The sequence below is a fragment of the Crinia signifera genome, chromosome 4 (genome assembly GCF_055691185.1).
Source record: "Crinia signifera chromosome 4, ASM5569118v1, whole genome shotgun sequence".
NCBI lineage: Eukaryota > Metazoa > Chordata > Amphibia > Anura > Myobatrachidae > Crinia > Crinia signifera.
In genome coordinates this window covers 80,856,735-80,872,470 of record NC_139220.1, presented here as the reverse complement: position 1 = coordinate 80,872,470, position 15,736 = coordinate 80,856,735, and the positions used below count along the sequence as shown (strand labels likewise).

Genomic DNA, 15,736 nt, shown 5'->3' with positions numbered 1-15,736 from the left:
ATATCAGTGTGTGAGTTTACATGTGGTAGGGAATATAGATTGTAAGCTCCGCTGAGGCAGGGACTGATGTGAATATTCAAATATTCTCTGTAAAGCGCTGCGGAATATGTGTGTGCTATATAAGAAACTGGTAATAAATAAATAGTAAACAAATTTAAAATAATGACTTGGAGATTTATTGGTGATGAAAAGGGTCAGGTTTACTAGCTGAAGTACCTGGCGATGGTTTAAATGTTAAATGTTCAAGTATAAGTAATCAATGAGTTGGATTTAATTGTCCATTTAAAAAACAATTAGCAGCTTAGCAGCTCTTCCAACACACCCATGAGGTGGCTGCTCAAGGCCTTTTTTTTCTTGGGGGGGTGTCGCCAGTAGCCCTAATCCCCAGCTTGTTCACGTCAATTCCCTCCAGTTTCAAAACAGAAAATTAAAATAATAGAGAAAACCACTGTAAACGTGTAACAACAATTGTTGGAACTGGAGGGATCAGTGACAAGTCTTATTAATAATTCGAAAAATACAAAAACTGTAAATTGAAAAAACACTGTAAAAGTGTAAAAACTTTTGAACTTTAACCCCTTCATGACAGAGCCAGTTTGTGCCTTCATGACAGAGCCCTTTTTTTCAAATCTGACATGTCTCACTTAAGTGGGGATAACTTTTTTTTGCTTTTACTTATCCCAGTGCTTTTGAGATTGTTTTCTCGTGACACATTGTACTTCAAGTTAGTGGTAAATTTGGGTCGATACAGTCTGTGTTTTTTTGTGAAAAATACCAAAATATCGTGAAAAAATGGAAAATTTAGCAATATGCAAAATGTCACATTTTCTGCTTGTGAGACAAATAATCATACCACTCAAAATAGTTAATAACTAACAAAGACCATATGTCTACTTTATGTTGCAATCATTATTTCAACTTCCTTTTAATTTTTTTGGACACTAGGAGGCTTCAAATATGACTAGCAAATTCTCAAATTTTCAAGAAAATTTCAAACACTGATTTTTTTAGGGACCAGTTCAGTTCTGATGTGACTTTGAGGGACTTGTATGTGAGACACCCCCATAAATGATGCCATTTCAAAAACTGCACCCCTCACAGTATTCAAAACAGCATTTTGGAAGTTTGTTAACCCTTTAGGTGTTTCACAGGAATTAAAACAAAGTGTAGGTGAAATTTCAAAATTTCTTTTTTTTTGCAGAGTTTCAATTTTAATACATTTTTCTAAGGAACACAGTAGATTTTACTAGAGAAATGTGACTAAAAATTGATTCCCCCAATTCTTTGGTTTTCATAAATATCCTATATGTGGCCCTAGTGTGCACGGTGACCAAACCACAGGCTTCATAATAGAAGGAGCACCTACTTGATTTTGGAGACTCCTTTTTATGAGATTATTTTTTAGGCACCATGTAGGTTTCTAGGCACCATAAGATGCTAAAAGTTAGGAACCCCCCCACAAGTGACCCCATTTTGCAAACTACACCCCTCAGGGAATTCATCTAGGGGTATAGTGTACATTTCAAACCCCCAGGGGTTTCACCAATTGTGGTACAACTGGGCAGTGAAAATGAAAAAAAATAATTTTTCATTTTCACAGCTCAGTTGTATCAAAATTGGTGAAACCCCGGGGGGTTTGAAATGTACTCTATACCCCTAGATGAATTCCCTGAGGGGTGTAGTTTGCAAAATGGGGTCACTTGTGGGGGGGTTCCACTGTATGGGTGTTTCGGGGGTCATTCAACCAGAATCTGTGCTGCAAAATCCAAAAATCACTCCTTCCCTTCTGAGTCCTGCCATGCACCCAACTGGTATTTTTTGGTCACATGTGAGGCATTGCCGTACCCGGGAGAAATTGGGGCACAGATTTTGGGGTGCTTTGTCTCCTTCATTCCTTGTGAAAATGAAAAATTTTGAGCCAGATCTGCATTTTTGTGTAAAAAAATTTAATTTTTTACACAAAAATGCAGTTCTGGCTCAAAATTTTTAATTTTCACAAGGAATGAAGGAGACAAAGCACCCCAAAATCTGTGCCCCAATTTCTCCCGGGTACGGCAATGCCTCACATGTGACCAAAAAATACCAGTTGGGTGCATGGCAGGACTCAGAAGGGAAGGAGTGATTTTTGGTGGTGGAATGAATGGCGGGTGCTATGTCGCATTAGCAAGACCCCCGAAGCACCAATACAGTGGAACCCCCCCACAAGTGACCCCATTTTGGTCACCAGCTTTGGGAGGGGGGCTGGCGCTGCGGCTGGCGGGGGGGTGGGAGGGGTGCTGGCGCTGCGGCAGCCGGGTGGGTGGGAGGGAGGGGGGCTGCCGGGTGGGAGGGGGGGGGGCTGGCGATCGTTGGTGATCGGTGCGGTATACGCACACACACACACACACATATATATATATATATATATATATATATATATATATGTGTGTATATATATATATATATATATATATATATATACATATATATACACACACATATATATATATATATATATATATATATATATATATGTGTGTGTATATATATATATATATATATATATATATATATACACACATTAGCACATAATTTTTTATTTTATTTTATTTTTCACTTTTCCAGCAGCAGCATGATGCTGCTGCTGCTGCTGCTGCGGGGGGGAGGGGGGAGGAGGGGAGCGCAGCGTGCGCTCCGGACGTAGCGGTGGAGCCGCTGGAGCTGCTGCTGCTGCCGGGTGAGTGCCCGGCGGGTGGGAGGGGGGTGCTGCCGCTCGGTGGTGATCGGTGCTGCACCGATCACCACCGTTTTCTGTGTTACCGAGCGGCTTAGCCGCCGGTAACACAGGAAACGCTGTGATTGACTGTTCAGATTTGAACAGCCAATCACAGCGATCGCCGACCGGGGGGGGCACCCCTGCCCCCCCTGGGCGACGAGGGGGGATGTCTGCTGTCAGGGACAGCAGACATCTCCTAACTGTCACCGCGTCTATAGACGCAGTGACAGTTAGAATCCATGACGTACATGTACGTCAAATGTCGGGAAGTACTTCCCGACCATGACGTACATGTACGTCAAATGTCGTGAAGGGGTTAAAACAGGAACTTACCGCTTTAGACCATGATCTTAAGTTTGGTTGTTGTGCTTTGCTGGGGAGCCGTCAGTAAAGGTGGGAGAAATGATCCGGGTTGAAGAGTCTCGTGCGGCACAGAGGGCAGAGTTTATTGACCTGCAGCCATTCTGTCAGACAGGGAACATGGAAGGTGTGGTGACAGTGCGATACAGCCATTTCTGTACCTACCTCAATGTCAGAGATGCAGATGGAGCAGTACTCTGGTTCCTCTCCGTCTGCAATGGTGCGCCTGCTGTAGGTGGGGAGACGGGACAGGACGAGCCGCATGATGGTGTCCAGCAGGAGGCGATCTACTCTCTCTGCAACTACCTGATGGTCTCTTCCACTTCGTCCAGACCTTCCTCTTCCCGATGATGGTCCAGATCTACTTGCTGACTGACTCCTACGGGATGGTCTGCGGCGTCCTGACCTCAGCCATGGCTCTCTGGTGTTCTGGCTGGGTCCATCTAAAATGATATTTCATATATTGTAGATATAACAAATAGCCATATGTGACAAGTAAAGATCAGATATTGCTGGTGTACAATAAGACTTCCAGCAGTAACATGATTTATATGTTATATTACTAAACAATGGAAAAACAGAGCTGTAACAGTCTGAGTGTATGGATGCAGGCCCCAATGCTTAGCGGTTCCTGATCTGTAACTGACAGCATGGGAGGTGCCAGCCAGTAACACAGGGACACTGGCCAAACACCACTGCTATAATCCCTCCCACTACAAAGGCCAACTGCTAGAGAAGAGACATTGGTCTAAAGGTGCCCACAGACGCTACAATTGTACTGTGCTATGCGTTTTTGACTGTACAATGGTTCTATACAATTTTTCTTCCAGCTTGTGATGAACCCATGTTTGTAATGTTAAATTTCAGATGTAGTCTAAAAAGTACGTGCAGCACGTACTTTTTTAGACATACAATATCGGACTCCTGGGAACATAAACACCATCCAATAATTGTACATAAGATGCAATTTGTGCTTAAAAAGTACAAAACGCATTCGATAATTGTAGCGTCTGTGGGCACCTTTAGATTTAATTTACTAAACAAACATTTTACTGACCTTCATTTCCAATCAGCTGGGATAACTCTCGACGGCTCATTGTAACCGGAGGCAGAAGGTGATCAAGTTTAAGAAAAAAAAAAGGGGAAAAAAGAGAAAAAAAAAAGCACAGATGTAATTGTGCGCTGAGCTCCACTCACTAGTCACTCACTAGGAGAATCACTGGCAGCGATTAATAGCCTGCAAATTGTTCTCACCTGAGAGGCCTTTTCTCCTGTGTCCACATTAGCTGCTGCCCAGGAAATGCCAGTAATATTGCTGTGCACTGAGGAATGAAATGTGGCATGCGGGCGGCAGTTGGTGGTGGCAGTTGGTTATGGCCATGTAGCACATCACATGTACAGTATACCCCACATCATCCTCTACTGCCAGGAACACTGGTCAGAGTCACATTGTAGCAAGGGGTCCACGTACATCCCAATGTTTAGTTAAAATGTCTCTTAAATGACTACTTTCTAATATAAGAGAAATGTTAACTAAACATTGGGATGTACTAACTGTCCACCCCCTGCTACAAACTTTTCTTCCTCCCAAGCCTCAATTAGTGTTTAGGTGAGCTGCCATTCTGAAATCTGTCAAGTCGCCATAAGTCTGCTGTTAAAATAAATTGGTTACAAACAGCGAAGGTGTTTTCCCCATGCAATAAGTGCAAAATGTGCCAATATGTAGATGAAGATTATGGCACATATTTTGGGACATAAAAAATCATGGGTTATAAAAAGCTGCATGACGTCTCACTACACACCTGATCTATATACTGTAAATGTGGAAAAAGATATATCGGAAAGACCAAGTGTAATCTTTCTGTCAGAAAAGTAAGTCAATACTTACCTGTCAGATGGCTGCTGATGACTGAATTGGGGGCAGACGCTGCATCCCATGGGAATGTCAGTTCATGGGGACGCTGGGTGTTTGCAAGTGCTCCATGTTACATACTGGCAAATGCCTCCATTTCATACCCCCACCATCCACGCCATCCCGAAGCATGGCGAGCAGCGGCGGTACACGTCCTACCAACCTTTTCATACACCTCGCCACACTATATAAAATCAACTCCACGCCGACGTGGATGGTGGGGGTATAAAAAGGTCGGTAGGACGCGTACCGCCGCCGCTCGCCACGCTTCGGGATGGCATGGATGGTGGGGGTGTTTCAGGAACACATTCAAACCGGCCATATCATACATCTGAGCAATAGCTACTCAGAGGGCAGAGGCAGGAGGGTATCATTACATTGCTGCTTGAGTGTCTGAGGTGCTCAAACCTGTCACACACATGGAGCATATGATTGCATTGCTACTGTAGTGTCTGGGACGCTCCTACGTAATACAAAGATGGAGCACCTCTCCGCCCTCATGATCCCCTCTCCACAGGACAGGGCATATCATGCGGGCACAAGCGCTGTGAAAGGCGCTCACTTGGCAGGAGGTTAGGGGTAGCAGCACTGGCCTGCCACAGAGAAGTCAGCGTAAGGCGGCACGCAATGCCGCCCTGAAACTAAACAAGTAGTCTGATAATGTAAGGCGGCTAGGCAGCGGGCAAGCTGTCAGAATTCAAACAGTCTCTACGCTGCAAGGGTAGCTTAAGGCAGTCTGGCAAGCTGCCAATATTCAAGCTAGAGCGTCTCGTGCTGCCGCGTGAAACTAAACAAGTACCATATGTTTTTCTTATTACCATTTCTCAGTTTCTGAGACCTAGGAGTCTCTCTGTGCATGTAGAGGGACTAGTTAGTGTTAGTAAGTGGATCACTGAAGAACAGATGGATAACTAATATTTTGCTGCTGTGACCTGTGACCTCATCACAGCCCAAAAAGGCAATTTTTAAGTACATCAACAGGGAAAAGCAGGGCTGACCCGTTTTAAGTATAAAAGAGCACTGACCTGGGAATAACGTGGTTAAAGTGCAGTGTAAATCGGGTCTGAAGCAGGGTCTGACCTGGAAAATTCCTGTGGTCAACATACGGGGTTCGACATGGGATTCTAGTGTAAAAGTGGTATTAGAGGAGTCTGGGTCTGCTGGCCACTTGTGAAAGGGTGGAATCTATAACACTGATCGCACCTCCCCCAATGCTGACTTTTTCATTGTGGTGAGCCATATTTTTTTTTTTTCAATTTTTTTTTCCCAAGGGGGCTTTGCCATACTTGCCGACTTTTGTTTTCTCCTCTCCGGGAGAAGCCAGGGGGCGGGGCAGGCATCATCAAGTCCCGCCCACATAGCAGTCAAATAATGTAATTCACTGCATTTTAGCCCCGCCGCGGACCCAAGAAAATCGGTAATTTTGTGCAGCATGGAAGGGGGTGCTTGTGCTGCCTGGCCAATGCGGAAGGATTGCCCACCTTCCCAGGGGGCAAGGAGGGGGACCCGATTTTCAGGAGCCTCCCGGCAATTCCGGGAGGGTAGGCAAGCCTGGGCTTGGCCAAACCTCCTATGATAACCGGCACGTCCCCCCAAAAATTATTGAGGCCCCAGCCAGCTCTCTACAACACTGTTAGTAGTCACAGCGGTGACAGCAGATTACGGTTGCCATTATCATTAGTTTAGTTGGTGTAATAGCATCAGCTGACTGCTCATGTGCAAAACAAAATCCACCCATGGTTCTCCATCAATGCCTGACTTATCGCATAAACGTTGGAGCTATCAATAATCAACAGTATATTCTTAAGCCAGGTGCACTCAATACTGACTGACACATTTTAAAAGATCCACAGGTGGAACTAATTATTTCACTTGATTCTGTGAGGAGACCTGCAAAACATGCACTGTGTGCGGTCCCGAGGACCGACTTTGAGAACCTGTGCCTTAAGCGAACAGATGGAAAATTTGCCTATACCTACCCATTAGAGTTTAGATATAATTTATCAAGTACATTCTATAAAATGATAGAAGCTCATTTGGTGCTATAAGCATCTTTGAAGGCTTTATACATTAACCATACCTCCCAACTGGTTTTTGGGGATGTCCCTGCCTCCCACCCGGCGCGGACATTGTCCAGTGGCAGGGGGGGGGGCAGTTGGGAGGCCCTCTCTTTCATCTGGTGAATCTATTCTTGCAGCAGAGAGGCTGGGGGCTGGCCAGCAGCCTACAGCGCCGCTGGTCGGGCCTCCACAGCGGCAAAAACAGACGTGGCCGTGCAGGGATGATGTAATTTGCAGGCCATGCCCCATTGTCAAGAAGCCACACTCCTAAGTTTGGGCACGCATAGCTGCCCCGTTTTCCTCATCCAAAAAGTTGGGATGTATGCATTACGAATATTACTTTGCTTAGCAAAACATAACCTTGACACCTCTATAGTAATACCAAACAGGTTTTACAGCTAGTCTTCCATTTATTTTATTTTTTTATTAACGTATAAGAATATTTACTAAAGAAGACTTTTTTAAGTGCAAACACTTTACATCATTTCAAGGGTTATATTATAGATGGTCAACAATGCCTAGGTTGACAGTCCCTAGGTCAACACCTAAAAATGGTCAATATATAGGGTTACCACCTTTTTTCCTAACATGACCCTCTCCAGGAGGGACACAATGCTCTACTCCTGGACTTCCCCCTGAATGTATGATTGCCATCACCTGTGTTGAACCTGGTTAAGTGATAAGAAAGGTGTCTCAAAACAGGTGATAGTAATCATGAATGAAGAGAAAAGTCCAGGAACAGAGCATTGTGTCCCTCGTGGAGAGGGTCATGTTGGGAGGTATGGATTAAGTCAACCCATATTAGATAGACATGCATTGGGTCGACAACTGATGGTTTAGGTCAACACATAAAATACTTCAAAATGACTAAGGTCGACAGGGTTGGAAGGTCGACACAAGCATTGGGTCCACAATGGGAAATCAACATGATTTTTTCACATATTTTTTGCCGACATGTGGTATTTTATGCCCTACCATGCACTAGGGCATGGAGGGAGAATAGAATAGTGTGCCAAGCACAGCGGTGTCCATGTCGACTATGATGACATTAGAGACAGAAAATGTAACTTATACCCCGTTCTCACTGCAAATTCCCAGGTCTAGCATGTCGACCCGGGAATTTGTCTTTTAACACAGGATTTTTGGCAGTGTGAACAGGTCACATACCCGGATCTCATACACGGGTAAAACCCTTCTTTTTACCTGTGTCTGAGATCCGGGTATGCAGACACGGGTTGACCCATTCACACTGCAGAAAAACCCGTGTTTAAAGGCAAATTCCCGGGTAGAACTTCTTCACCCTGGAATTTTGCCTTGCAGTATGAACGGGGATCCAGCGCGGCAGTCCTCTGCAGTTCAATGCCGGGGAAAAGCCGTGTATTTCTCAGTCGCAGTGAGAACACGGCATTAATATGGGTTGATCCAATGACCCATACCCATTGTGTACCACAGCACAGTGCTGAATGATGGCCAAAATAAAAGCAGATTAATGATGTGCCAATGACATCCTTGCTTTTATGGAAGATGATTTAGGAGATGACGGCCCTGAATTTGAGGTTGATAGAAGCAGTGTGGTATATTTACCATTGCCCAGCATTACTTGATATAATAACAATAAAGGCAGTGGCATAACTAGAAACATGTGGGCCCCATAGCAAAAGTTTGTAAGGGCCCCTATTTATCACATAGGGGGTTTTTCTAGTTCACTTTTTCTGACAAAATCATTCTTAGATGGACAAAACCATGTGCACTGCAGGTGGGGCAGATGTAACGTGCAGAGAGAATTCGATTTGGGTGGGGTTATACTTCAAAGTGACATCTATATTGCAGTGTAAAAATAAAGCAGCCAGTATTTACCCTGCACAGAAACAAAATAATTCACCCAAATCTAATTCTCTCTGCACATTTTACATCTGCCCCCCTGCAGTGCACATGGTTTTGTCCATCTAAGAAGGAATTTGACAGATGGAGTGAACTAGAATAAGGCCCATAATGCTGAAAAACATACTTTGACAGGCAAAGTGGGCCCCTCTCAGCTCTGGGCCCCATAGCAGCTGCACCCCCTGCACCTATAGTAGCTACCACGGGTGTAACTACACCTTTGTGGGCCCCATAGCAAAATCTTGAAAGCCCCCCCCCCAGCCTTTAGTAAGAGTGTGGCAGGGGGAGAGAGATATGAGCAAGTTAGAGGAGAGGGAGAGAGTTTTCCTTGAAGAGGGAAGGAGCTAGAGATAGAGAGTCAGAGAGAGAGAGATAGAATGGGAAGAGAGACACTGCTTAACTAGAACATAGGTTGAGGTAGAGGCATAGATGAATTAATGCGAGGTCATGACATCACTGTCGGCATACTGATCTGAAGTATTCGGGCAGGTTAGCGTTAGGCCGGGAGTGTGAGGGATTAGGTTTAGGCACTTGTGGTGGACTTAGGGTTTGGCGGGTGGTTGGGAGGAAGTTTGTGTTGACTACAGAGATGCATACTGCAGAGGGTGGCTGGCAGCTGGCTACAGGGGAGCACACTATGGGACAGGGGGTATGGGGACAGCTACAGGGGAGCACTCTATTGAGAGGGGGGAATGGGGCTGGCTAAATGTGTGCACACTATGGGCCACTGGTGAGCACAGTACACAGACGGGTTTGTGGCTGGCTATAGGGGGCATAGGTGCCTATTTATGTTTTTGCTGGTGGGTGCTCAAGCCAAAAATATAGAGGAGTGGCTTTATGGGCAAGGGGGGTGGCCACAAAATAATACCAATTTATATTACGGAGCACAGTTGTCTCCAATATTCAAATTACGGCAAAAGAGTTCCACATACATAAATGGGTACTTCTTTACTTTCACGGCGCCACTAGATTAGGACAGATAGGAAATCGCGGTCATCGCGGGCATTGAATGCACTAAAAAATCGGGTGCGACGCGATGCCCGCGATTTCCCATAGGGACCAATGTTAAATTTCTCAATGGACACGATTTTCTGTTCAATGCCTCAATTGACACGAATTTTCCATAGGAAACAATGTTAAATGGCCCACAGAGGCCAAATAGGCACCCTCAAGTTGTTAACGCCACCCCACGATCAACGTCAACCCGAAGCGTGGCGAGGGGCGGCGGTACGCGTCCTCTGACCTTTTCATGCCCTACTATCCACTAGGGCGTGGAGTGAGAATAGAATAGTGTGGCGAGCGCAGCGAGCCACCGAGCCCGAAGCGTGGCGAGCGCAGCGAGCCCCGCGAGGGGACGCGGATACCTGTGAAGCCCGCGAAGGGACGCGTTTACCTGTGAAGGTATCCGCGTCCCCTCGCGTTGCTCGCTGCGCTCGCCACGCTTCGGGCTCGGTGGCTCGCTGCGCTCGCCACACTATTCTATTCTCACTCCACGCCCTAGTGGATAGTAGGGCATGAAAAGGTCGGAGGACGCGTACCGCCGCCCCTCGCGGGCTCGCTGCGCTCGCCACGCTTCGGGTTGACGTTGATCGTGGGGTGGCGTTAACAATTGTGGGGGCCATTTCACACTTGAGGGTGCCTATTTGGCCTCTGTGGGCCATTTAACATTGTTTCCTATGGAAAAATCGTGTCAATTGAGGCATTGAACAGAAAATCGTGTCCATTGAGAAATTTAACATTGGTCCCTATGGGAAATCACGGGCATCGCGGGCATCGCGTCGCACCCGATTTTTTAGTGCATTCAATGCCCGCGATGACCGCGATTTCTAGTGGCGCCGTGAAAGTAAAGAAGTACCCATAAATGCCCCCACAGTGCAGGTACAGAATACACTCTTTCCGGCATACTGTTTCCCAGGTGGCAATGTGGGTGCTGCAGCCGCAAATTAGCAGCCACAGAATCGGCATCTATGATAGGGGGTTACACCATGGGGGGGGGGGGCGTTGGGGCTGGCTGTAGGGGAGCACTCTATGGGGTGGGGGGTTTCAGGCTGCCTATAGGGGAGCACACTATGGGGTGGGGATTTGTGGCTGCCTATAGAGGAGCACACTATGGGATGGGGGTATAGTTTTCAAAAGTTCTTGTGTGTCATGTGGTACTGTTATTCGGTCACAGTTTCCATCCATACCTACTGCCTATGAGTGGTATTCCAACAGGCACACTTTTATTACATGGTATCAGGTATTTTGTTACGTTTCCTAACAAGGGAGTCTACAGTGGAAGCAGATGTTACCATACTGTATGTTTCCCTTGTTATGTATTCTGCCTCTCCACTGATTCTATCCCTGGTAAATGGAATCCTTGTATTGTTTCTGTGCCTTTATGGGTATGCTGTAATAAGAGTAGTGCCATAAGGCAAATCATATTATCAATACCACTTTGTTCTATTGCTGGCATTATTTATTGGTGCACCCCAAATGTAAGCACTAATATTTAGAGATAAGTATCTTATACGTGTTCATGTGCACTTAAAACATAGATCACGTCTCCATAAAAACGCATTCCATCGTGACGTCCAAGTTTTCAAGTTATTATAAAGTTCAGATATATGTCACATTAGATGTGCATACAATAAGTAAACAGCATTCATAAAGTATATTGGTGTGCCGCATCTGTGCGTGTTTGCACTTTATTTGCAGTATGGTATCATGTCCTGCAGATATTAAGGGTGTGTCGGAATCTATGCCGTCGACCCTTAAGCTGTGTACACATGGGGGCGATACATTGCTCAGTGTCTCCTTTTCATCAGCGACCAGAGATGGTCGCTGATGAAAGGGAACCTCTGCCGGGGGAGCAGCAGAGGTAATCAGCTTGTCGCAGGAGCAAGCTCCTAAGGGAGGCTAAAAACGGGAGCGCATGCACACTCCAATCACTGGCAATATGGCCTCTCAGCGACCATATTGCCAGCAGTTATAGCCCGTGTGTACGCACCTTCAGACACATTAACTGTGACAAGCAGCGTGTCTTTGTACATATGTATTTGTGTTATTGGCTGCTATCAGTATGGAGTGTTAAGCTGTGTACACATGGGCTGATATCGCTGGGAATATGGTTGCTGGCGACCATATTGCTAGTGATGGGAGTGTGCCCCGGTGATAAATCGTTGGGTGTGCGCTCCTGTTTTCAGCCCCTTTTCTAATCGCTGGTCGCAGGAGCTTGCTCCTACGACCAGCTGATTACCTCTGCGGCACCGCCGGCAGAGGTTTCTTTTCATCAGTGACCATCTCTGGTCGCTGATGAAAAGTAGACACTGAGCAATATATCTCCCCCGTGTGTACGCACCTTTACAGCAATCTCTCACACAAATCACAGACGGAGATACAGTGACGGATCACTGCTGTAACAGGCAGCACATGTCTCACTTAAATCCCTGATGGATTCATTCTTTTATCAAGAGATTGTGCTCTAGGTACGATTCATAGAAAACAATAAGAGTAACTAGGTGTGTCATAATTAGTCGACGTTATTTGTGATATCATATTGTCCCCGAGAATTTACCATTATTAATTACAGCTGATGGAGCTACCCAATTAGCCCTGATCCCAGCACCTTCTAAGACACACTTAATGAAAATCTATGATAAATGACTAAAACTAATTTTTGTGGGTGAAAAAACGTTGTCACTAATAAGACAACTACTGTAATAACAGAAGTCACCTCAGGCCTTTGGCCTTTGGCCTCACACTATTTATTTAGTCACAAAAATGCTATCATGTACTATTGCTAGTATTAAGGCCCATACACACTAGAAAATTATCTTTCCAATCTGGCTGGACATTTTTGGGAGCAAATGACAATTGACCGTTTGCTCCTAAACATGGAAAACAGACACAAATTGGTCCTACAGCCAATTTGGTCATACGCACTAGAAGATATGAAAGACAAAAGATATTGGTGAACAATTTCCACTGAGCTGATCATGAAAGATATTGTGCATCCACACTGGGTGCATGAGCAATATTGGCAGATTAGCCTGCATGTCCGGAAGATGTCAATATCTTTAATAATTTAGGCATACACACTAGAAGATATTGCCATCAATATCTTCAGAAGCCCCTGAGTATGCCTATTTGCAGAGTGTATCTTGCATGAATCTACTCTGACTTCTTTGCTCAGGAAATGGGTGCAATGCAGGATTGTGTGCAATTCCATTGCATCTGCTCTTATGGTTGGTGTACAGAGTTGGACGTAAGCATAAACACATGTACAGAAGCATGTTTTTGTATTTAGTGAAGTCTGCACTGATGATGATGATGATGACTAGAAGGTGCCCACTTAATAGCAATTAATTTACAATATGCATGCAACTTTGCATAAGGTGTGGATTATTGGGTTGACAACAAATAGTCGACATGAGGAAAATGTCTACATGGAAGCGTCGACACAGGAAAAGGTCAACATTTTTGGCCTTTGCTCGCCATTCTTCGGCACTATATAGTCTAGCTCTATGCCAACATGGATGGAGATGTAAGAAAAAGTTAGTTAAAAACGACCATGAAAAACTCATGTTGACCTTTTCATGTGTCGACAACAAGCGTGTTGACCCTTTGCCTGGGTTGACATTTTTACCAATTGCATGTCAACCTTTTTCGTGTGTCGACATATTGCCTATCGACTAATAGTGGTTGAGTGTCGACCTAGACACTGTCAACCTATCAACCACTTTGCATATGTGTGTGTGTGTCTGTGTAATAGGGAATATAGATCGTAAGCTTCACTGGGTCCCAGATAATATGAATTACTCTGTAAAGTGCTGCTGAATGTGTGTTATATCAATGGCTTGATAAATAATGTTTTTCTTACACTTGTAACTCTCCATATGTGCTTGCTTTCAGAATGTCGGGAAATATCTGTAATACTATATGTAAATGTCAGACATTGTTTGACCTTTTACTTTCTATTTTGACAAGTTCAACCCAGAGGAAGGTCTAAGATCCAGCAGAGGCTCAGGAGAAGCATAGTCTGGCTTGTATTGTTCACTGCTGAGTCTATATTTAGACGCTTACATCACTCTTGCTGCGATGCCGGCCTCCATTGCTCAACCTCCCTATTCCCCAAGGAGCTTCATATTTTCATATCGCTTATGAAAGGCTTCTAAATAATTTGTTTGCAGCACTCTGCTGTGTAAATGAGTTTGGCATGATGCAGAGTGATATTAAATTTGAATGTGTAGAGAAAGGAGGAGGAATGAAAACCTATAGACAATGTGTAAATAACACTGCGTGCACTTAGGGATACTGTTCGAGTGAAATACAGCAGGTGCTTTGTATTAGAGAGTATAAAATAATTATGTAGTGGAATATCGGGGGCCCTCAATAGTCAGCATGATCATCTTGTGTTGGTTGATTAGTAAGTACAAATGACACATAGGGGAAAATTTACTAAAGGAAATTTGTAAAAAAATAGGTGTATTTGTATCCAGAAGAAATACACTTATTTTTTACATTTACTATCCCGAAAATACGGCAATTCGTAGTCGTATTGATGTGCTATCAATACGAATACGAATTGCCTTATTTTCGGGATAGTAAATGAAAAAGATAAGTGTATTTCTGGATACAAATAGACCTATTTTTTACAAATTTCCTTTAGTAAATTTCCCCCATAACCTCAGTAATGTATGCAGAGCTGGCCCTAGCCAATTTGATGCACTAGGCAAGATTTTGTTTGGTGCCCCTAGCACCGGCATTAGTTCTACTCTACACTACTGGAGAGGAGAGCACAGAGAGAGAGGAGGAAAGCGCTGAGAGGGAGAGGAGGAGAGTGCAGAGAGAGAGAGAGAGGAGAGCACAGATAGATAGAAAAAGAGAGTGCAGAGAGAGAGAAGTAGAGTGCAGAGAGAAAGAGAGCGAAGGAGAGTGCAGAGGGAGAGAGAGGAGAGTGCAGAGGGAGAGAAAAAGAGAGAGAGAAAAGAGTGGGGGAAAGTGAGAGGAGAGGGTTGAGACAGGTATGTGTGTCCTCCAACCACGCTTGTGCTGAAACCGGCACCCTCCCCTTAACTACAATTTTACCTAATGCAACAGGGTTTCATATGGCCAGGTCCCATGGCAGAGGTTGCGGCAGGGCGGTCCCGTGGAGCCCGAGGCAGCATGTCCCATGAAGGATGAGGCGGTGGATCCCACGGAGGAGGCTGCGGTGGTGGGTCTAGTGGAGGCTGAGGCAGTGGATCCCTCAGAGAAGCCTGCAGCAGCAGGTCCCATGGAGGGAGTGACGGGCGCATCACGAGGACACGCTCTATGTCTGGGGACGGTGGCTGCAGGGGACAAGACATTCTGCGGGTTGCCGAGAGCACCTCCCCAACAAGGTCGCCCCTAGGCATTGGCTGCTGCCCTTAGTGGTATGCGATGCGTGTGATGCGATGTGATATTCATGCTAAATTAACAGGAGTGCTTGTACAATGAAATTTCGCATAGCATTGCAATACATGTAAAGTAATCCGTGTCCCCTCGCGGGGCTTGCTGTGCTCGCCACGCTTCGGGCTCGGTGGCTTGCTGTGCTTGCCACACTATATAAAATCAACTCCACGCCGAGTGGGGGTATGAAAATGTCGGCGGACACATACCGCCGCCCCTTGCGAGCTCGCTGCGCTTGCCACGCTTCGGGTTAGCATTGATAGTGGGGGTGGAGTTGCCAATGGAGGTGCATTTAACATTAAAAGCACCCATCAGGGTGCTTGTACAATTAAAAATCGGATCGCATCGCATGCTGCT

General features: G+C 45.3%; 1 protein-coding gene across 1 annotated transcript in view; it reads right to left on the bottom strand.

Moving 5' to 3' along the window:
* The window catches only part of LOC146072950 (electrogenic sodium bicarbonate cotransporter 1-like), a 117,655-nt gene extending 111,770 nt beyond the window's left edge, over positions 1 to 5,885 (bottom strand). The window contains exon 1 of the mRNA XM_083180119.1: positions 5,846 to 5,885. Within this exon, the coding sequence (XP_083036245.1) occupies positions 5,846 to 5,885 (40 nt within the window). The remainder of the gene's footprint in view (positions 1 to 5,845) is intronic.
* Positions 5,886 to 15,736: the final 9,851 nt, after the last annotated feature.